The sequence below is a fragment of the Microtus oregoni genome, unplaced genomic scaffold (genome assembly GCF_018167655.1).
Source record: "Microtus oregoni isolate MIOR12 unplaced genomic scaffold, Mior012 000004F_ref0000308, whole genome shotgun sequence".
NCBI classification, from domain to species: domain Eukaryota; kingdom Metazoa; phylum Chordata; class Mammalia; order Rodentia; family Cricetidae; genus Microtus; species Microtus oregoni.
In genome coordinates this window covers 52,930,250-52,955,079 of record NW_024543063.1, presented here as the reverse complement: position 1 = coordinate 52,955,079, position 24,830 = coordinate 52,930,250, and the positions used below count along the sequence as shown (strand labels likewise).

Sequence of the window (24,830 nt, the reverse complement as noted above, 5' to 3'; positions counted from 1 at the left end):
GAGAGAGAGAGAGAGAGAGAGAGAGGTACACATACACATGACATTCTGTAGTCAAAGGCACCTTTTATACCTTCTCATAGTTAAAATAACTTTGAAATTTGTATATGTACCTAGACTTTTGTTCTCTGGTCTATTTGTCAGGCATGTGACTCACAAGCACAGAAAAGTCATCCTCTGATACCTTTATAACCAACAGATACAGTGTTGGCTCTAAGGGAGAAAAACAGTAGCATTGGGCAGTTAAAGCTTCCCTGTTCTCTGTTAATCAGTCATTAAGCATGTTCCATGTTCTGAAGGCGCTAATGATTCTGTTTTTAAAAATCATCTCACTAAAATCTAGATAAGGTGAAAAGTGGAGTAAATTCCTTGACCTAAAAAAGTAAGACCAAAAAGGATATAAAAAAGAAAAGAAAAATTCACAGAGCATTTCCAACTCCCTGCTTGTACTTCAGAATTGAAAAGAAGTGCAGAGATCAGGATGTTTCTGCATGTTTGTGTGCATCATTTTTATGGTGGTGCTGATGGGATATGTACATTATGGCTCGGGATTCATAAAATTTTCCGCCAAGAAAATGTGTCATTTTGGCCACCTATAGAGAAAAGCATTCCGTTTTGATGAGCAGAAAAAAAATAAATAAAAATAGGATTCCTCTGGCAAGAAGTAGATAAAATGGAATCCTGGCAGGAGAAATATATGGGTAAGATATGAAGAACTAAAATCAGTTATGATTTGTTGCTCGAATAAGTATTTCTACCCAAGTTTTATTGTAGGCTGGTAAGGATCAGAAGATCAAATGGAAATAAAGCCATCAAAAACTTTTTGACTAAGCAGCTTGGGCATTTTTCTTCAGTAGGGGAAAACACACACACTCACACCCACACACACATACTCCCTCACAGCAGTGGACTGTATGAACATTTTTTTTCCACTGAAAATGCAGACGTTACTTAACAAGCTTAAAATATGTAGGCTACAGAGATAAGCCATTTGCAGATACTGGGTCTGATCTAGAAGGTTTCGAAGTAAGAATGAAGTCTGCAATTAATATTGCCTTGCAGAATGTCCAGTCCTAACATTTATTATATTATATTATTATATTATAAACAGAAGTTTATAATAAATCATGAGTCCTTCAAAGGCTCCTGGATCATTGCCGGAGAGGGAGTTGAAAGATTTTTAAAGTCAGGGGTGATAGCTACAGAGAAATGGTACATTCTGGGCAGTCTATGGTAGCTGCACGTATGCACTCACAGTGCTGAGATACCATGGAAAATGACTGTGGAAGTCTCAACTCAACTCCAGCATAAAGAGAGAAGATAGGCTTGACAACCCCCCCCCCCCCCCCTGAATGAGGAGATACCAGCATTCTTCACTGCCTGGAGAGAGAGGGTCAGTTTTCTTTAAAGGTATAGCCCCTGATGAGAGAGAGAGAGAGAGAGAGAGAGAGAGAGAGAGAGAGAGAGAGAGAACCAATCTAAAGTTTTGTGTGGGGCTTGCAGTGTGTATTTTGACACAGAAAGTTGTAGAAATCTAGATCAGAAACATATAAAGAAAAGTTATAATGCTGGTTTTTAACATCGTGATTGGTTTTCTTTGGGACATCTATGTGTAAACATACAGGAAGCATATGAACCTGGAGGCTGCAGATAAAGCAGTGAGTGCTTGGGATTTTAAAGCTCAGGCAAATGGCTGAAGACCTAGGCAGACAAAGAACAATTAAAGGCAAATACAAAAAGGAGGTTAGAGGGGGTGACAGAAGAAGAAAGGAAGATACTAAAGAGTAGTAAAGATACTAAAGATAGGGGAGAGAAAGGAGGAGAGCAATGGTGAAGAAGAATAGAAGTGGGGATGAGGGAAAATAACCCCAAGGAAGAAAACCACAGGAATAAGTGACTAGTAATGGCTAAGTGACCAAATGTTGAAGGGGCAGGTGACACTGAGGGACAATCAGACTGAGCAAATGAGAGCAGCTACAGCATAAAGGTCACACTGGCTAGGTAAGGGACTTTGTGATATATGTACTTGATAATTAACAATAGTTTCATTGATGATGCCCACAATCTTTGTGCTGACGTTTTTCACCTACAACTTTCAGGTGTTTGAATGTATGCCACCTTCCTAAGATATGGGACCTGAATGTTTTTTTTTTTTTTTTTTTTTTTTTTGGATCAGGAATTTTTTTGGCAGAAACTCTAAGGTCAGATTAGGGGATACTTTAAATGAAGAATTCAAATTTTTGTAGTCATTTAATATCAGTTTTTTTCTGGCATTTTTAAAATAATCTGTTTGTCCCTTTTACCTGAGTCTAGTTTACGTGCCCTCTCTAAGTACCCTTTAGCCTTAAATGAGACTAGAAACAAGCTAGGCTATGTATTGCATGTGCAAATATGACTTTTGTGATGCTGTGCTTTGAATTCTGCATTTTCCCCTCCTGACCCGTCAGAGAAAAGAAGGATCTGAAAAATCTTTTATCATAAGCAGTCAAAGATTTGGAAGCTTCTATGTGAAAGCTTGGATTAAGAACTAGTAAAACATATCTCCAGAACGGGGGAGTTAAAAACATGTTCTGGAAAGTATTTGTCAAGTAGTAAATGAGTCAGTGACTCAGAGAAAGGAAGGAGTGAGTGGTAGCAGTAATTTGTAGACACCATAAGGTTAAGTTAAATTAGCCATAGAAAGAGAATCTCACTGGTAACAGTGTCTATATAATCCACTGTAGACTCTGCCCCATTACTCAGGCCAATCTGCCTTACTCTAGTCCTAAACAGTTTTCTATGTCTTGCATGTGAATATGCCCAAACAAATAATTAATCATGAACCAAATATCAATAGGATTATCTTGGTATATTGGAACCAATCTTGAAAAATCCGTCTCAGTAACAATACTTGTCCATGACAGAAATACAAACTCAGCCTATTGAAATACTGTTGCATAAGGAGCGATATATTAATAAAACCGCTCCTCTGTCAGTTTCTATCACTAAGGGACTAAAGCTTTTGAGCTGTGGAACGTAGGCCAAGAAAGGGGATTTGGAAATGCAAATGAGAGATAAGAAGGAAATAAATGTCTTTTATTCAGCAACATACCATCCCTGCTGCCAAGAGCTATTTGAAAAATGACTCTTAACACGTCTGTGAAATTGGAAGCATACATACCCAAAATGGACATCTCTGGCACAGTGGCGTGATAAGGTCCATTGAGAAACTCTGGTGCATTGTCGTTGATGTCTTGCACTTTGATAATAAATTCCGAAGGAGGCTCAAGAGGTTTGTTTGTCTCCCAATCCACTGCCTGAGCTGTTAATGTATACTCGGCCTTTTCCTCTCGGTCAAGTCTTTTTATAGCATGGATATCTCCAGTTATATCGTTTATTTGAAAGATTGTCCCAGCTCCATCCCCTGATAGGATATACTTGATTTTTTTGCTTCCAGGATCCAGGTCTGTGTGCAACTAAAATGAAAAGTAGCAATAGTTAGTAAGGGATAAGGTTAAATTATCATCTGAATTATTTAACTGACTCTTGCTTGCATATCAAGTTGATTCTTTTTACACAATTCCCTAAGACTCTGCTAAGCAAATCTGTACAAATAATGTGTAGTTCCATTCACAGCAGGTTACACTAAAGCGTAATGAACTTCACCAGCATTTTTACAAAGTGCTCAAATTTGTTTAGTATAAACTCACATGGTTATAAAATCATGAGAAAGTATAGAAAGCACCCGTCATCTATACTTTTTGACTAATTGATACATATAAATGCTCACACACAATCTTATTACTACTGCCTTTTATGGTGTACAACGAGGCAAGAACCATAAGTCAGTTTTAATGTAAGCATCTCCTTAAATTTTATTTAACTTAATATTTAGGATGAGAAGTTTAAAAAAAGAGGGTCAGTATGACTCATAACCTCTACAGGTTTCTTAGTAGATAAGATCAAATAGAGTGGTCCAAGTGTTTAATCGAATTGCTGCTATAGTTATGCAAAGCAACAACAACACAAATTATATACTTAGGACTTTTCATTTATTTCTTTAATTCACAAAATTTCTCAAGTCCAGTAAATCTTTCCCACATGATAGAAAATAGTATTGATGATATAACAAAAGAGCACAGTTTCAAGCAGAAGACTGGCACTTCATGGAAAATGGTAACTGTTCAAGAATTCACATCTGTCATAGATCACATCAGCCAGTTGTTGATTGAACTAAATTTATAGTCTTTTAATGTGAAGTAAAGCCTTGGTCTTACAGACCTATTTAGATGCTTAGAAAAGCATAATCCCATGTTTAAAAATCCTTTTATAATTTGTTCAAATGAGGGAGTCACGAATATTCCAATATGTAGTTCTCCTCATGATATTATGTAGACTACTGCTTCAAAAAATTAATCTAAAAAAATTGATTAAACTAATCATTTGGAGACTGTTGAGATGGCTCAGCAGTTAAGAGCTAACTTGCAGAGAAACAAGGTTTAGTTCCTAGTATTCCTATGGTGGATCACAAACATCTGTAACTCCAGGTCCAGGGAATCTGATGACCCCTTAATGTTCATGCACACCACTCATGAAAGATGTTCACATATGCACACACAGACAATCATACACATAAAAGAAATCCAAATAAATGCACATTATTTTTAAATCTTGCATTTGTAAAAAAAAAACCAATTGCTTAATTAACATTCTGAAATAATGCTTAGATGCACACATTTTCGTTTAACTCTCTTGTTTAACTACTAGCAGAGTCCTTAAGTTTTCTGCAGCTAGAGATATAAATTATTTGTTTCTTAAAAGAGTAGGTGTATTGTGGAAAGAAACTCCTAAAAATTGAAAAGGCATTGTGTGCTCCTGGGATTCCTTTTAATCACAACACGCTCTATTGCTTTCTTCTCCAATTTGAATTGTATTTAGCGTTTCAATAAATGAAAAGAAAAGATTATGAAAAAGACATAAAATAGCAACAAAGAGTCTAAACGCATTGAGATATCCTCCTTTAACATTGAATATTTTTAAAAGTTGAGGCATAAGATTACATCAAATATTTATTGAATCTCAAAGTGTATCCCTTTCATTTATTGTATTAAATTTATGAACAAGAACAAATATTGAAACACCACTTTATCTTAATGAATGTAGGATTATAATTCATTAATGTGATATTAATCCTAATTTATGATCACTTTAATTTATGTGCATTTTAACATTTCCATTAGCATTTTTATTAAAAAAAGAACATTTGAATAACATATCATTCATGCAGGCTTCTGTTCATAAAACAGCCATTTTGGAACAAGGGAATACTCATATATATCACTCTTATCCATAGTTTTTTAAGTTAACAAATAAACCATAAAAATTGGCATTATTATTTATGCTAGAAACTATTTCAGTCATATTTTCTTCCTAAATAACAATAGCATTTGATTAAAAAATTGTGTTATGGTTTTAGGTTTTATGATCACTTTCACTTTAAGATAAGAAAGAAGAACAAGCATAGATTATTTCCTTGAGAATAAACACAGTGGTAAAATTCAGGCCTTTTTAATTATCTGTTCTGTGGAGATTAACATTTTTTGAGCTTCAGTTACTCTAGGGATATAACAACTAATCTGCATAATTTATTTTATAACCTGAGATAATGTACCAATCTAAAAACTATTTAGCTATCAAAGTGACCGTATTGAGTATGAAATAGCTGAAACCATGTTCATTCTATAAGTTCATCAACTTTATTCCACTATCTGTTAATGAATAAATCCATTTGTAACAGAAATACAAACAACTTGGTCCAGAAGGATGGCTCAAGCAAGTAAAGACACTGTTATCAAGTTTGAGAATTTGAGTTCAATCCCTGGAACCAACGTGGTGGTTTGTCCTACGACTTACTCTTGTGACCAGTAGAACACAGATATGCACACACAGTCACAAACATGCACTAGAATGTTCACGTGTATGAAAAATATTTACTTTCCGGGAAAGATTGGACAAACTTAATATTATATTCATTCTGTTCTAGCAACCTTTACCTGTCAACTAGACACAATTTAGAGGCACCTGAGAAGGGACGCCTAATTAAGGGATTGACTTTATCAGACCAGGTTGTTAAAAGCCAGCAAGCAGTTTTTGTACAAAGTTTCTGCTTCATGCCGCTGTTGAGTTACGACCCTGATATCCCTTCATGATGGACTCTAACCTGAAAGTGTAAGTTAAATAAGCCCTTCCCTCCCCACTGTTGATTTTGGTCATGGTGCCAACCTTAGTCACAGCAACAAAACGAAACTAGAATACAATTTGGTGCCAGAGAAGTGGATGCTACTGTGGTGATCATGATCATGTTGTTTCCAGAGGATTGTGGGACACTTAGGGCTGGAAAGTGCCCAGCTCTTATTGAGTTGTTCTAGTGGGAGCTTGGAAGGTACAGTGCTGAGGGAAATGTGGACTGTGGAGACTGGACCTTGTCATTTTAGAGAGAAGCAAGGACTCTATTGGAACTGGGCTAAGGACCACTGTTGTGATATTTTGACTAAGAATCTGTGTGTGCTGATCAGCTAGGGCTGAAGAGTAGGTACCGATGCACAGGAGAAACGTACCACTGAGGTGAAACCTGTGCTTCTCTGGACATTGGAATGCTAAACCATCTGCAGCTGAAAAATCAGCTATGATTAACAAGAGATTAGCACGTTATAGATGAAAACTTCTGTGGTTCATTAGGATAATAAGAATATCCTTGCTTAGAATCAGTACACAGATGCTAGTCAGTGTAAGAGGGCCGGCTGTCTCCAGCTAGAAGCTGAACATAGCGATGTATACGAGTCCCCCAATCGTCCTCATTTGGGACATGCAAGATCAAGGTGGACATGTAAGAATCGTGGCATGCTGCATTTGGAGTTCATTCTCCTTTGCACTCTCTTTACCTAGTAATATGCATGTCATATTGTTGGAAAATCAATTAACATATGTGGAATTCCATGAAAGTAAAGGGAGAGGAAAAAAATTTCCATTTTATATTAAAGCAGTGATTTAAAGATGGAAGCAAAGGAATTTAGAAAAGTTAGATCCAGGAACATTAATGTTATCTGTGGTAAACATGAGGTTTTGGGCATCCCTAAATATGTATTCCAATTTTAATGGCAACATAGGAACTAAGATAGAGAACTTAAAAAAAAAAAGAACAAGAGTGATGGGGTTGTTGGAGATTGCTGGGTAATAGACAAATTAAGAGATGAGCAACAAATGCCAATTACCTTGTACTTGGTCATTACCATTCTCAGAATCAGAATAAGAACATATATCCTTCTTGTGATTTAATTGTCAGTAAAAAAAAAAATCTCTCTTCTCTCATAGGCTTCTTAATGACCATCAGTTAATTTAAGACATCAAACTTAGAGTAAATTGTTTTTTGTTAGTATTAATTCAGGACAAAATTTTGTTGCAATTACCAGAAAGAATTAGCCCAGGCCTTCTGATGACATCTACCCAAATGAGATCCTACAGTTCAAATCTTATCCTTAGGTGTCAATCAGGTATCCCTGACATTACAATTTATTTTGAAATTCTGCTCAATCTAAATGGGCACCATGGAAATTCAACTCTGATTCATTATTCTCTTCCCATATGAAATCTAAGTTATAGGGAGACAATCAGCATTTATTAGAATCTAAGATTTCACGGTGATTTGCAGGCAGCCGATATTACTGCCATTCACGGTTCCTAGTTTTACATGAATGTTATCTCATGAAAAGCTAAAGCTCAGCTCTCTCAAATCACATTACACCACAGACTATCATTTCAGGATATGACGTAGTGTCCGTTGAGTAGAAATGGGGCTATGAAGTATCAATTCATCTGTGAATAAATTATAATCTATAAATCATAATCATTCTACATCACAATAGTACCAGTCAATTGTTCACAATGTGTATTTGGCCTAAATATCTGAGATGATGAGAATGTAAAATTTTATTCTAGACCAGATACATTCATAGACTGCTATGATGGTTACTGTGTTGGTTAGGAAAAAGAGTAAGAGGAGCCAGTGAGTTATGTCCACATTTCTAGACTTTTTTTTCTGGAATCCTGTGAGTTAGTATCAGCATTTGCTTATTCAAACTTCTGATCCAGTCTTCTTGTACTCAGAAGACTAGCTTCCAAAAGATGCTGGAGCAGCATAAATTTCACCATTCCAATTAAGCCCAGTAATAATAATAAAAAGGAACTGGACAATCACTTGATGTTTGGGGCATCATAAGCAAATAAAGCAAGTCTGATTCTTTAGATCTAAGTAAAATATCCTGTGATGGTGATAGGTAGAGGAAAGCAGAAGAGATGCCACTCTCAGCATATTGCAGCGAATACACTCATTTGCTTTTCTAATACTAAATATAAAATATATATTATATAAATGAAATTACGTTTCATTTAGTTTGCAAATTAACAATGTGTAGAATTAAATCACATAAGAAAACAATAGAATAGCCTTAAAACCATTTGATTTTACATAAGATTTTAGAAAAGAGAAACTTAGGGACAGACTGGTATTCCTCCAATCACATAGCATAAGGATATAAGTTTACAGAAATTAAAAAAAAAATCTTCATAGAATTCTCACATAGGGCAAGTTACCCTTGAATTTGCCTTAAGAACTGAAAGGATGTAGAAGAAATGCCTCATAACTCAAAGAAAAGACCACAGTATCTCTCATGCTGCCTTCGTTGCTGTGATAAACTACTTGGAACAAAAGCAAGTACATGAAGCACTGTATTCTGTACCAAAGTGGATATTATATTTGCTTCAGGAAAGCAAGGCAATAAACACACACACACACACACACACACAGAGAGAGAGAGAGAGAGAGAGAGAGAGAGAGAGAGAGAGAGAGAAAGGAGAGAGAGAGAGAGAGAGAGAGAGAGAGAGAGAGAAAGAGGGTTTTCAGTCATTTACATTAGGCAATGTGTAGCACATCTACCAATGTGAATAACGTTTGGTCTAGCCATGGGGATTGGTGCCCAGAGAAAAGGAAAATTAGAAGGAAGTCCAAGTGAAAAGATAATTTGTACTTTGTAGTGTGTACAGCTGAGCATGCAGCCAGAAAATGAAGTTTCTGCTCTTGCTATTCTTAGAGAAAGTTTCACAAATGCATGTCTCCTATTTGTGTTAGTCACACTATAACCTTTAGTATGCACTGAGTCTGGTGCATACTCGGAGCTGATGAGCACAGATACAATTTGTCTCCAAAGGGGAAATCCTAATTTCCTACAACTTCTCAGTGGTTTTGTATGTGACAACTCAGTTCTTGCTTCTAGGTTGAGTTTTCTTAAGTTCAACCAATTAATAAGTGACAGGACCAGAGGAAGTGCAGTCAGACTCATTCAAAATCCTACACATTTTAGAAACTTCTATAAAGAACTTCAGGAAAGCATAATTGATTAGTCTAGAGTAGATAAAGAGATTCATCAATGAAGACTTGACAGTGGGACTTGAGATGCAGCACAGTGGATTGAGCACATGCCTTGCATGCACAAGGGATGGATTTAAATTCCTGCAGCAAAATATTTTAAACAACAAGAATTTAAAATTGTGAGCAATATAGAGACTGCCCTGGTTTGGAAATAGAGAAGAAATACAGACAGACTAACAGAACAACAGATAGGTAGAGATATACCACCCAATCTGCAGACTAATCATCCTGTAAGTGTGTGAAAAGGAATAGACATCAACGAACAGCAGTGTGCCAAGCTACTAAGAATGAAGGAGTGATGCTAACAAGGATGAATTACTAACACTGGCATTTGTGAGCAAATCTGCTCCCATTTTGCTTCTGGAGAACAGATCTTCAGGTCTACAAACGTGATTGGTCATGTTTAGAGCAAACCTTCTGCTCTTTGCTAAACTCCAATAAAGATTCACAAGCCTCTTCTTTCCTTCATTCCTTCTTTCCTCCCTACTTTTTTCTCATCTCCTTCCCTCCCTCCCACTCTCTCTGTCTGACTTTCCCTTGCTCCCTTCTTTCTACTTCCTTCTTTCTTGCTTAATATCCTCCATTGGAGAAAGTAAAACAAATGGCAATGTATTGATATCAAATCATATCCACAGAGTCTATGCATTACTTGAGTTAATGCAATGACCCACTGTTTTTGTAGATTAAGACATATATGCAAACTAAATCAAAGCCAAAGTAGTCACTCCAATGGAATTCTGAAAAAGGTAAGTGAAAGAATTTATTTTGTAATAGTAAAAAATAATATAACTTGTTTATTTTATTAAAAATATGTGTGAAATTACTCTAGGAGTGCTCAAATTCTAGGTTCTCAGTAGTTCTCTTTTCTCTTGTATATTTGATGTATGGTCAAATTACAATATTTAACTATGAAACCATAAAAAGTAAACTAACAGAAACTCATTCTTAGTCATTTTAAGTAATTGTTTATTTACCAAATATTGACAACATATTTAAACTCGTGTTCCATATGTGGATTTAAAATTGTTTCTTTTCAAAAACTTTTAAGAGAAATTATGATAGAAATTATCACTTTGTTTGTACCTCTTATACATAGCCTCTACTTAGTCATTTCTACAGTCAGCATTCAACGGTCTTATGGCCAAGGCTGTGGACTACTACTACTGGAGCCAGTGGTGGACACCTGTATTTTGATGCATGCTCTTTGCCTCTATGCTTATAGCAGCCTGGATCAAGAATCAATTCTTATAATATCAAAAGCCAATAGGTTTATCGAACATAACCAAAAATTTGAAACAGCAGTCCAGAGTATGTGTTCTATAATGAGAATATAATAAATAATAGAAGTAGATAGAAACAACTATAAGAGAGTAGGGAATTTATTTAAACTTTTCAATAGTCAGTTTCCTTATTTTCAATTTTTAAATAATACTTTTTTAAAGATTCTATAAATATTAAAATTGATAATATATTTACTGTAATAAAGGCAGAATATATTCCAACATTAAGAAATTCAGATATAAATAAAGAAAGTTAATATATCTTTAGGAAACAAAAAGGTATTCTCTGCCTAACCTGCACCTGAATTCCAAAAAAATAAACAAATAAATTTAGAAAAGTTATTAATCTGAAAATAAAACACGCAGAATCTTAATCATGCTTTACTTAAATTATCAGACTTAAAAGGTAGCTACAGGTTGCTGTGTATGCCTGTTTAAATTTGTTTTTAAAGGGCACACATGTATGAGCATGTATATTTTGTCTCTCTTTCTGAACTCTCTACTTAGCCAATGATACTTAGCCTGTAGATGAAAGAAGAAAGAAAACAGGGAATAGAAGCGAATGGAGGGGAGGGGAGAGGAAGGGAAGGGAAGGGAAGGGAAGGGAAGGGAAGGGAAGGGAAGGGAAGAGAAGAGAAGAGAAGAGAAGAGAAGAGAAGAGAAGAGGACCAACCAACCAAATGAAAGACCACAACGCAAATACCAAATGCTCATATTGTTTCAAACAACAGAGCATTGTTAGAAATATATTATATCCCCAGAATTGAATATGGTTTCAATATTGTTTGAAATTATAGTATTTTTACCATTAATTCAAAATAAAAATGATCCTTCTATTCCACTATTACAAGAATGATTTCTTCAAAACATTTGTATGAAAACTTCAATTTGGTATTTCAGAAAAGGATCATGTAAAGATAAGACCTTTGCAAATGTTACAGAATTGAAATATGACCATTAAGCTGGCTCTGATTCATTGTGACTCTTATCCTTATTAGATGAAATACAGACATGTAGGGAGACATCAGGGTAGCATATGCGCACTTCCAGAAAGGACGAAGATACCTTGAGAAAATGATTACGTGCAAGTCAAGAGTAATGCCTCAAAGAAAAGAAACCTTTTTGGCAGTTGGGTGTGGACTTTCTAGTAGTCTTCAGAACTACAGGATCATAAATGTATCTTTTACTAGCCTTCTTCCCTGAGAAAGTTTGTTATGTTTGTTTTACCAAAATAGTAAAGCTCTCGAAAGCATACTAGACATTTATCAATGAGTATCTTGCTGATACAAAATGAAAACAGAAACTTTCAGGTACATTTCCTAGAGACAAGGGTCATGGTTTTGAGAAGTAATAATCCTTCTTAAAGAATGCCTGACGGGGTTTTGAACCTACGTAATGTGCTGGCTTTGTGGGAGCCTAGCCAGTTTGGATGTTCACCTTCCTAGAAATGGACTGAGGGGGGAGGACCTAGGACTTACCACAGGGCAGGGAACTCTGACTGCTCTTTGTACTGGAGAGGGAGGGGGAGAGGAGTGGGGGGAGGGGAAGAAGGGTGGGAGGAGGGGGAGAAGGGTGGGAGGAGGGGGAGGGAAATGGGAGGCTGGGAGGAGGTGGAAACTTGTTTTTTTTTTCTCCTTTTCTCAATAAAAAAATAATAAAAAAAGTTAAAAAAAAAAGCTAAAAAAAAAAAAGAATGCCTGAGACCTAATATCCAACAATCAGCAAATAATTTACAGAATCTTTGAAGATGTGACTAATTGAGATGCTCAGATGGGGAGATTATTCAGAGTTGAGTAAGCATGTTCAACCTTACCACACAGATCCCTGAGAGAAAAGTATTTTTTTTTTCTTTGACCCCTGGGAGACAGGCCTGTGGAAGAGTGGCCCCACTAGGCAACTATGCTGATTACAAGGACAATGGCACTGGGTTTGTTTTTTTTTTTTTTTTTTTTTTGGTTTTTCGAGACAGGGTTTCTCTGTGACTTTGGAGCCTGTCCTGGAACTAGCTCTGTAGACCAGGCTGGTCTCGAAGTCACAGAGATCCGCCTGCCTCTGGGTTTTGATCCTACTGCATGAACTGGCTTTGTGGGAACCTAGCCAGCTTGGATGTTCACCTTCCTAGACCTGGATGGAGGGGGGAGGACCTTGGACTTCCCATAGGGCAGGGAACCCTGACTGCTCTTTGGACTGGAGAGGGAGGGGGAGAGGAGTGGAGGGAGGAGAAGAAGAGTGGGGGGAGGGGGAAGGAAATGGGAGTCTGGGAGGAGGTGGAAATTTTTTTCAATTAAAAAAAAAAGATATAGGGATTAACACAATGGCCAAGTGCAAGAGAAGCAACTTCCTCTAAAGATTATAGAAAAGAGCAAAGCCCAGTCAAGCATCTCTATCATGTCGCCGTCGCCAAAATAACTGCATTGACAATATTTAACATAATAAATTTAATCCACTAAATTTGTGAAGCTTTGCACCCAAAACAGAGAATAAATTCATAATTTACAATAAATATTGCACTGAAATTGAGGAAGGCATTTTCATTTCAGGTGACTAAGAACTTTGGCTGTACCCCATATCTTGTGTAATAATGTAAGAAAAGGGTTACTGAATCACCTTTGGGTGTTTGCTAGTACAAATAGCCTCTGAATATTGAGATGCATCCTCCCTGTTTGCACAGTGATTTGACATTTTCAGTATGCTTCCATGGAGACTCCTTAGAAAACATGCACAGCTAAGTTTACTAATCAGAGGAGTAACCTATTCATTTTATTATATAACCATTTCCTCAAGAATATTAACTGAAAGTTTTCCTGTATCAAATATTGTATATTCTCTTCTTTTTATCTCATCTAATTTTCATAAATGCCTCAGTCTTTGGTTTACAGAGTTCACAAATTGGAAGTTTGAGAGCTAAGTTAAGTTGCTCAATATGTAATACGTACAATCCAAGGTACAAATGATTCAAACCAAAGTCTGTCTGCTAAACAAACTCTTATTTATCTTACCGTTGTAATGTTTTATGCTAAAATCAAACACAAGACAGAAAAATAAAAAGTTCCTAACACCGAAGTCATTGCTGGTCACAAAATCAATAGATTTTATTTTTTGACATTTATTTCATATATTACTTGTTTGAAAACTGGATTCTTGTGGGAATTACTTGAAGCAAGCATCATTAACTTGGGGATATATCATGAGTCTTAGATATCATGATTCCTTAAAACCTGTAATATTTGTTTAACATATCAGAATTCAGGGACTTCAACTCTTCTGTGCCCCAGTGAGGGGCAGGACCGGTTCTCCCTAGTGACGGTTAGGACCAATTCTGTAGAACCAGATCCACTCTGCCTTTGAGCGTATCAGGAGCCACGACATCAACAGAGAACAGCAGAGACCATGGCTGGCTGCATCAGAGTCATGAACCCAGACAAGGGTCCCACAAAAGCCCAGGTACAGACATCGCCATGACCCCGGGAGGCAATGAAGTCCCCCACCTCAGCCCACTGCTCATCTGTTTTACCTCTTCAGATACACGTCTGTCCATAGGACATGCACCATTTTATCTCTGTCTCTTCTCCCATATTACTTCATACATTTGCTCACCATTGCCTGTCCGTCTGGTTCCACAAGACGCAGAGTGGGCCAGTGTTTTTTTCTTGGAGCCTGTGGCAGAACTCCCTAGGACCACGTGTGGTTCTCCTTGTTTTGCGTAGCTTATCATGGGCAGTACCATTGTTCCACATCGCAAAGAGATAATAAATAGTGCCCAACAACCCTATACCTGGCACTGGGCAGGTTCCACATCCGTGCAGAGGTGTTGCTGAAGACCTCTCCCCAGCTTGGGCGAGAAAGTTCATGCTGCGGTCATTTGTTTTCTGCCAGCCCCAGTCACATGACAAAAGCTTACGATCTTTATTTTTATTAAACAATCTTGCATATTGTTTCTCATTATCGTTTATTAGGACTCTGATGTTGAAGGCGAGCGGTGGTGGCGCATGCCTTTAATCTCAGTAGTCGGGAGGCAGAGTCAGGCAGATCTCTGGGAATTCAAGACCAGCCTAGTCTACAAGAGACCTAGTTCGAGAATAGCATCCAAAGCTACAGAGAAACCCTGTCTCGAAAAACAAAAACAAAAATCAAAAACACAAAACACCAACAACAAAAAACACAAGATATAAACGCAAAGAACTCTGATGTTGATCTGTGTGTAAGCACTCATACATAGCTGTCTAGAAAGAGGCATAAAATGTGCGCTCTGGACTTTCCATTTCAGACTCAGCTTTTTCTTTTCACCAACATGGAAACATTTCAAATATATTTGTTTTATAAAGAGCACTTCTGAATTAAAATTAGCTGACAATGCACATCCTCATTTAAACCTTCTTTGGGCATCAGAGTACCGGTGATCATTTTTAGTAATAGTAACCAACACAAGCTACTGAATACAGTTTGGACAAAAATTAAGCTGCTGGATTCTCAATATCTGAATTCATATTTTTAATGCATGAGCATAGATAGGTAAATTATTTAAATTTTACAAGTGAATTGATCTTTCTCTGAACCTTTGTATTAAATATATGTTGAATATATAACAGTGGACAGGTCTTTTCACCCTCCTTTTACCCCAGATACGTTCCTTTGGGGAAAACTTGACATTAGAACATCTAAGAATGTTTTTGAGATGATACTTAACTCATCTAATTCATAGGCAAAGTACAACCTGGGGAATTACACCATGCTGGGAATCTAAATGGTGAGAGTAAATATATATAATGATTTTTTTTTGCAATGTGTGTTCCAAATGTTGTGATCTTCAGTGAGCAATGGAATGAATCACCTTTAAATACAGATTATTGTGACCTGCTCCAGAATTTGAATATGAGGCTAGAACCATTTCTTGGAATTTGTCAGGATACGCTAACATTGTTGATCTAGGAACTAATTATTCTGAGGACAAGAATAATTAGTCTTTCAAATTCAATGTAATTTCTTTCCTGTTAAATATTCTAAATGGGGTTGTTTCAATTTAATTGATAATGGAAATACCATTTCTACTAAAGGATTCAAAATATCTCTGGTAAGCAATATCAATTTTAGGTTCTAAACATTATTTTAGAGATAGTCAAACAATCATGTCTCAAGTACTAAGATGTTTAGAGATATATAGTTTCTCATTCAGCATTCATTTTTAAAATTTCTTTCAAAAGATTAATATTTCACTGTTTTAAATCACAGGTTATGACAAATTCACAGTCTTATGTTTAACTGCTAGACCAAAGTAACGTATGAATTTACATGTACAGTTCTCTAGGGATCTGAAATACTGAAAAAAAAAAAAAACATAGCCCCTTCTTCATAGCTGATGTCTGCATTAGCTACTGAATGACTGAATGTTACTGAACACAGTTAACTTGCCAGAAAGTTAAAGTGCTAATATTCAATTCTCTGTCTCTCTCTCTCTCTCTCTTTCTCTCTCTCTCTCTCTCTCTCTCTCTCTCTCTCTCACACACACACACACACACACACACACACACACACACACACACGTGCATGCATGCAGGGTCTTGGAGATTGATGGAACAATGTAATCCAGGTAACTTACTATTCATTTCCTAAAAAAGTAAGACTAAAACACTTCCACTAAAAAGCGTCCTAAACAGATATGTCTTCCCTGTTAGTTACTACAATGTCAGCATCGTATTTAACGTCCTTGCTTGTTTGGCAAAAGAACAACTTAAATAAAGAGCTGTTAGACATCTCAAAAAGGATGATTTGTAAGAACCTCTCAATATGGAATTTTCATAAAGTTGCTAATTGTTCCTTACTTTAAAAATTGTTGTTCTGAGAATGAAGCACAAAGAGTTATGTAAATATTAGCCAGGGAGAGGGCACTGCTCCGCATCAGCATCCACAATATTATTCAGTCATAATTAATACACTTCTAAAATAAAGTGTTGACAGCACTCTTATTCAAATATATAGCATATGTTTACAGTCTGGCACATTGAGGTACACACTAATTACAGTATATGTGTGAGAGAAATTGCAGAGGCAATCTGAGGAGCTGGGATCGCAACTAATTGAAAACTGCCGTTGTTCAATTAAAGCAGGTGAAACCGAGGAATGGCAACACTGCCAAGTGCCTATCAGGCATGGCCAGGCTGATCAATTTAAAAGACTAAATGCAATAAAAAGAGTAAAGAAGTTTTTTGTTGTTGTTGTTCTTGTTGTGGTTACTTTACCAGGGAACTGAAAGGCTAATGGAAATCAGGGTACATGGTGGATCTGCTCACCCCAACCCACAGATCGATCTTGATGGAGTAATATATCTCTACAGAAAAGAGTGAGCAGCTCAAAACCACAAAGCTCACATTACAGCAGAAGAGTTACCATTTGGAGAAGAATATTTGTTTATTTGTTAGAAATATGCTTTTGATGATGTTATTCATAGAAACTTCAGTGTGCCTTGAACTACTTTTATTTTTCTCTACTTGTCTGCATTAGAAAATAAATGAAATCAACTATCAGGTATGTCAAAGAATCATGAATTTCAAAATTAAACTAGTGTTTCTCTTTTGCAAAAGCAGAAAATGTTTCCTTTAGGGCATGGAATGATAGGAGACAAATGACCAAGAAGTCTTCTGTGGGATTATGTCTCCTAGAAATGACAGGAAACTATACCTATGACACCTTAACAATATGTCTAAATGATACCCGAATGACAATATCAATTGACATCATTATGTAGAAGGGGAGAAATGCATGGGGTCCCACCTAGACAAATAACTACAGGCAACTAATGAATTCCAAAAGATGCAGTACTCAGTCTTCCAAGAAATAAATACCCTGATTGATTATCCAATACCAAATAGTCACCTCTAAATTAATTGACATACAGGCAATTCTAAATGCACTCAGTAGGTTGTATTTATATGTTTATTAATATGTACGTTATACTAATAATCAAAGGAAAAGAGGCCATAAATTTGAGAGGGAGTAGGGGAACACTCTTGAAGCATTTGGAAAAGGGGTCATAGACACTGTTGGAGAAAATAAAAGTAACGTGGAAATGATGTAATTATATTTTAATTAAAACTTAATGAAAGCAAAAATATTTCTATTATATAACAAGTCAGCCATAAATTGTTTGCAAGTTCTTTAGTTGGTTATAAAATTACAGTAACACAAAAACCTCTAGCATATATCAAAGACTACTCCCACCACGATTCAGTCATAAGGTGGTAGAATAAATTAAAACAGAAAAAAATACGTCAACTATGGAGAAGAAGGAAAGTTACAGAAATATTTTAAGGATCTAGGATATACTAGGCAAGAACAAATAAAGTGCCATGCTTTCATTCAATGTTTCAATAACACTTCATAATTTTATTATTTGTATGTTGTACAAGAGAAACATGAGACACTGTGTTATTGAGCAATTCGCTTTATTTGAGGGAGTGTGCAAGTAACAAGCAGCGCAGCCTTGGGACTTTCATCCTGAGCCCTACAAGGTGTGCATAATTGGGTGTGAATGTACATAGATGTACATATTTCTTAGAGTGGGAAGGGGAATGGTGAGGTCGCTGAGTTACCATGCAAACAAGCGGGAGGACTCAGAGTTCATTCACATCCATACAACCCACATAATGCTCTGTGGGGGTGGCGGTTGCATGGAATCCCACCATGGAAGGGTGATCCCAGTACAGTTTGGCTAGCAATATCAACCAAATTAGAGAGCTATGGGTTAGATTGGAAGATTCTGCATAAATCAGTAAAGTGAACCAAGAATGAGTCTTCACATCCACTTCAGTCATCCACAAATACACACATAGATGTACATGTACCCCCATCACATGCCCACAAACACAGAGAGACAGAGACAGATGGGGCAGAGAGTGTACTGATTGCTCACTGGGAAGAAGCACTCACTACACACTACGGTGTCTGAGCTCAAATCCTCGCCACACGCATTAAAACAGTGTCAGAAGTGATTGCACATAGCTGTAACCTCACCTGGCAGGTGTGGGCAGAAACAAGTGGAAGAAATCTATTTACATACTAGAAGAAAAAACAACAGACAGTGATTGGATTGACCCATGTTTAACCAGGTACATCGCACAGCATGTAGAAGAATAGATGAGCCTAGCTGTGACTTAGAGCACTCCATTAATCCCCAATGCCCTTCATTCTTCTCTGAGTTTTCTGGTGTATTTGTACATCACTCTGTCTCCTGCCTTTGTGACATCTTTCGCATTGACATCCTGATCTGTATCCTTGTGAGCCATTTCTTCCAAAAGGTCAAATTTGAATTTGCCAAACAGATGAAAAACATTAGGAGGTAAAAGTATGCATTTATGTCCTTAGTTTTTTGTTTGTTTTATTTTATTTTTGTGCCACCTGACTGATGGAGAATATGCCCACCAATGACCAAGTATTTAAATAATTTCTCTCTGTATAAAAGGGATAACAAGGATGGAAGATACTCACTCATCAAGGACAACTATTAAACAGTTCATAATTTTCTTTAAGTAAGTTCTGCTATCTCTTCTGTGAGTCTACACAGATTTCTTTAAGCAGAAAAGGCAATTTTATGTAGACACACACTAGAGACTGGCATCTAGCACATACTGAATTAATGGTGGCACTTGGGAGGGAAAATAGGCAACAAAAGGTCTCACTTAAGATGTTTTGAACTTTTTTGCTTGAAGTGTCTAATTACCAGCATTGAACTCTGCCATTTATCTTCCATGACAATTTCAAGAACAAAGGGTAAAAAACAACAGACACATTAGAAGGCAAAGCGTGAGCTGGTGCTTATGATCCGAGGACTCTGACATTTAGCCTTGAAGATCATTCTAATTCCTGCCTCCCCTCTGTTCACTTTTTGCCTTGATTTACTTGTCATTTAATTCAAAACCACCAGTTGTCTGAGCATGATGTTGAAGTCACTCATTCTTGAAATACATCCAAGACTGTGCCTGAAGCATCATACAGCCTTAGACAAATCATTTTGTGTATCTTAGCTGAAGTATTTTATTAATTAAATTTTTAAAAGTATCTCTTCTCATTTTATGTACATATTCCAGTTCCTACTCCCTCCCCTCCTCCAACTCCCCCTAACTACCCCCATCCCATTACCCCATCTAGTCTGCAGAGAGGGTAGAGCTTCCCATGGGGAGTCAACATAGCCTGACACATAACTTTGAGGCAGGACCAAGATGCTCCCCCCTATATTTAGGCTAAGCAAAGTATCCCTACAAAAAAAAAAACACCCAATGTGTTCTACCTTCTGTCCATCTCTAATAAAAGTACAAATTCAATCAGTGAGTAACCTCACCTTCAGATGCTGACATCAGCTTAAGCCTGTTGTGATTTGAATGTGAGACGCTCCCATATCCTCAGGTGTTTCCAGTATTTTTACCCAAATTTACGGTACTGTTTTGAAAGTTTACAAAACTATTGAGGGGTAGAATCTCACTAGAAGAAATGGGTTACTGGAAATTAGACTAGGTACATAGCCTTGCCTTCCCCCCTGTCCCATGCCAACTTCTTGATATAGAGCTTATAAACAGGTAGCCTGAGTTCCTTGCTGCCAGAGATAATAGCAAGAGCTGCTTTCACTGCTATTGATACTGTCTGCATCATCATGAGTTATGTGTTCAAACAGGAACCAAAATAAGACATTCCTCCTCTGAATTGCTTCTTATTAAGTATTAGGTCATAGCAACGAGCAAAGAAATTAAACAGCTCCTTGTACCACTCAGTAGAGATGTTTTAGATTCCTTTGTTCATGAGCAAGTAGAAAGAGCACTATGGGTAAATACACTATGTAACTGTCATGTTATAAACTCTTTGCTGATTGGTGGGATGGCTCAGCAGGCAAAGGAGCTTGCTACCAAACCTAAGGACCTGAGTACAATCCCTCGAACCCATATGGTAGGAAAGGACAAAAAGAAACACACAGTGTTCTGACTTTCTATAAACACCATAGAATGTGTATATACTCACACAGGCACACATATAAACAAATCACACACACACACACACACACACACACACACACTCGCATGCATGTATGCACACATGCATACGAGATGTAAACAAGAGTTTTTGAAGGTGTTTAGGATCTAACTTTTTGTGTGTTAGTTACCTCTTGAAACCATCCTCTACTCTCCCTGTCGGTAGATAGTCTAAGATACTGATGCAATTGAATAGGAAAATACCTGAAAGTTTAGAAAATGAAACTCCACAAGAAATAAGAGTACTGGTTTGGATGTGGTTTATTTCACAAATTTTCATGTCTTAGAAGCATGATCCTCCATATTGGAAGCACAGAGATAGGGGAATCTTTAAAGCAGTATAACAGGTATAAAGTTTTATATTATTGAGGACAAAGAGGCTTCTCTTGGTATCATGATACAGTACTTATGGGATAAGTGGTTATGGATGCACACCTGTCTCTTCCCAGTCAAACTTTCACTTCCTGCTCAACCATTCTTTCACACATTCTCACACATGTACCCTCCATGATGCCAGAGTGTTGGGGATGCAAAGGTCACACTGCTGCTAGCTTTGTATCATTGACCCACTATAAATCTAGAACTTGGGCTCTCTTAATCACCTGACTCTATCACACTAAACTGCAGTATCAAAGGTCTAAAGACTATTCTTATTCTTGGCTATCTCAGAAGAGTCTGGTTGTTTACCACACAGAACAGATATTATTGGAAAGAAAACTATAGTGTTCAGCTTGTCAGTAGGAAGGCCCAATAGATCTACAAAGGAGGGGGTCAAAATTAAAATGTACTTTTATAGTTGAGAGAGAATTCACCTAATTAATGAGTAGGCTGATATTCATGCTAACCCCATGGCAATTACATTTTACTAATCAAAAGCCAACAAAAGCCAGTTTACTAATCAAAAGCCAGTTTAGTCTTTGCCAAAATTTTCCTTCAATGACCCTGTCCCTTTACGAATATATGCTAGGGCCTTTGCTGACTCAGAAAGTTGAACATTAATCAGTTTGTAATCACTGCTGTGATTAGAAATTATTAGAAAAAACTACTTATTTAAATTTGTATTAAACAGCATCATAGCAAAGAAAGCATTGAAAGAAATAAAAAGCAATGTGAATACCAAAGCAGCTATCCCATTGCTGAGTGACTACCAAGGGATATTTGTAGCTAAAGTTATGTATAAACACAGGTAGGTCGATACAAAGATGTAGACATCTATTTTCAAATGATAGGTATGATTTTTATTATTCAAAAATCTAAAATTTTACATGTAATTCAACCTGAATAGCATCTCATAAAAAGAGGTTAGGATGAGTTGCTGTTACACACTAAACCACTGACCTTTGCTTACACTAGATGAGATGTCCTATTTCTCAATATACCCTTGAAAAATGGTTGTAACTAACATTTCTTTTATGCCGAAAAGACTAGAAGTTTATAACACTGCCTTGACCTTTGAAATCTTGAACTCATCATTCACAAACCCTGGGAGACACTTGCTTTTGGCTAAGAATGTGTGTCAAGAACCATGTGGACATTTTATTCCTTAAAAGTAAAGCAGTTATTTTGTTTATTTCTTTTTTGTTTGCTTACTTGGTTGTCTGTTTGTTTGTTTTATCCAACTCTCCAAAATAATATCCAAAGCTAGCATTGCAGTAAATTTAATTGTTTGCACTGTATCATGCTTTTCTTCATGGACCATATGAAGAAGTTTTACCAAGATGTTGTTCTGTTAAAAACAAACAAACAAACAAAAAACTAAGGAGGGCTGTCGTTTCTTAGTATTGGACTGTAACAAACTAAAGAGACCTAAATATCACCATGGATAAATTCCTGACTTTGTTCTTCATTATTACGTAGCCTAAGTAGCTCAAAAAATTTGTAAACTTTTAAAAGAGTTTTAGTTGCATCCACTTGGTGTTGTGGAACTGTAGGTGGTGAGCCATAAAAATAAACAAGATACCTAACAGTCTCATTAAAGACCAGAGCATGTCCTTTAGGATTTTCCGTGAGTATGATTCTACATGTTTAAACTGTGAGACATAAATATGCCTTTATAATATCTCTCTTAAAAGGAAGCAGTGGGCTAATGAGGGTATGTGTGAAGAACAGCTATTCTCCGTCACTCAGTTTCACGATACACTGGTGAGTGGCATATGTGTTGAGCTGGGCTCTCCCCGTGCCACTCAGACACTTTTTGCCGACATAGGAAGAGCAGTTTCCTTTGCTAGGGGTTTGGATGCAAAGGCATTTGGTTCAATCGAAATGCTCCAAGAGGTTTTTGTTGGCTGTCATAGTTATAAATGTTAAATAAACAAGTTCCCAGCCTTTATACTATAAGCTTCCCACAAACAAGTCCTGTTCACAGTGTGCTGCAGGAACTTCTGTGAAAGAGATAGTCACATGGATTTTCGTATTCCCCTAAGCAGATGTCTTATTCAGTCGCCATAAGAGAAGTGAAGTGTCATAAAAATAAGGTAAGAATGCCAAACAGCTCCATGGTAAAATGTATTATCAGTTTAGAAAATATTACTATGAGATTTGCTCAAAATAATGCTCAAAAAAATAAAACAAAATTGTGAGGCTGCCAAGGTACCTCACTTTGTGCTTGCTACCAAATCTGACAAGCTATGTTTAATCCCCGGAATCCACATAGCAGAAGGAAAGAAATAAACTCTGTAAGCTGTCCAGTGACCTCCACACCTGCACCAAAACATACACACATGTGCACAGTGCACAGGTGGACACAAACAAAATAAATAAATGGAAAAATATAATTCATAGGTCCAGATTTTTGTGCTCTAAAATATATTTAGGGTATTCAGATTTGCCACACCAAATAAATGTGTGCCAAATAGGAGTGTAGTTTTGTTCTGAAAAAAAAAATAATCTTGAGGCATGTGAATTGATATGTATGATGATATAGAATATACACTGCTATGCAGTGACCTAGAGATAGCAGGTTATGGAAGTAGCATAAATGTGATTGGAAATGTATTCAGACTTGTTTCTTGGATTCCATTACTCATTTCTCATTGTGATTTCTATAATTCTAAATGTTAGACCATAATGATGATTACGTCAGAATTGCTTTATACTCTGAATGAATATGGATTTTAGGGTCCCTGTTAGCATGATTCAAATTCCACAAAAGAACACTCAGTAACTAAACAGTGTAAGCGCCTTTAGGGAAAGAAAATCCTAATCATGAGTCTAGCCCTTCCAAACTTCAACATGTAAACATTTCCTTAGAATCTTGCAAACACACACATTTGCTTCAGTAGATGCAAGGTGGAGCTGACTTTCTGGATTTCTAAGCAGCTCTCAGGTAGTGTTGAGGCTATCATCTTCAATATTAAGATAGACCTATGGACCAAATTTAAATAAGACTTAGTGTTAGAACTGGAGAAGGACGCTATTACAATCTATTCATGGTCAAGAACAAATTGTAAGTTACTCGCTTTTAATATGACACATATGCAACCTATTTACTTTAGATAATAGTGATCCCTTTGTTACACAGCAGAACCAAGGCAGGAATTCCTTTCTGCAAAGGGTAAAACTGAAGGACAGCTGGTGTTAAAGGCATGCAATGATAGTTATAGAGGGGCTTTTGTCTTCTATTTTAAATGCACAACGAGGACGTCTAAGAGGTGCTGTGCAGTCAAATTCAAGCATATATTAAGTTCGGAGCTCTTTTATACCTCCATCAACTACATGGTATAGTAAACTAGGAGAAGCAAGAAATAAGTCCAATAAAATAGGTTCAAAGTGATGCGCCTCCAGAGGATGATGAAGAAAGTGATGAGAGGTGAGGAGGAATATAAAGGTCTGTCTGCTTTGGGGCTTTTTAGAGATGTGTTAAGGACACTGGACATTTGTTGCCTAGGGGGATTTAAAGAAACCAATAAGAGATTGAGATCAGCAGAGCACCATGCCCTCATACGTGTTTTTGAAGCATCACTCAGGCTAGTGTAGAGAATTTATTAAAAGAGTGTGATCTCAAACTCTGGAAAAGCATTTCCAAAAGTTGAATAAATGTTTAAAGATACACACTGAAATAAAAGATTCACTGAAATG

At 36.8% G+C, this 24,830-nt stretch overlaps 1 protein-coding gene across 6 annotated transcripts in view; it reads right to left on the bottom strand.

Moving 5' to 3' along the window:
- Positions 1 to 24,830, bottom strand: part of Cdh8 (cadherin 8) — a 356,477-nt gene that overhangs the window by 232,368 nt on the left and 99,279 nt on the right. For all 6 annotated transcript variants that reach the window (XM_041649655.1, XM_041649660.1, XM_041649657.1 and 3 more), the window contains exon 3: positions 3,158 to 3,452. In XM_041649655.1, coding sequence (XP_041505589.1) covers positions 3,158 to 3,452 — 295 coding nt within the window. The remainder of the gene's footprint in view (positions 1 to 3,157; positions 3,453 to 24,830) is intronic.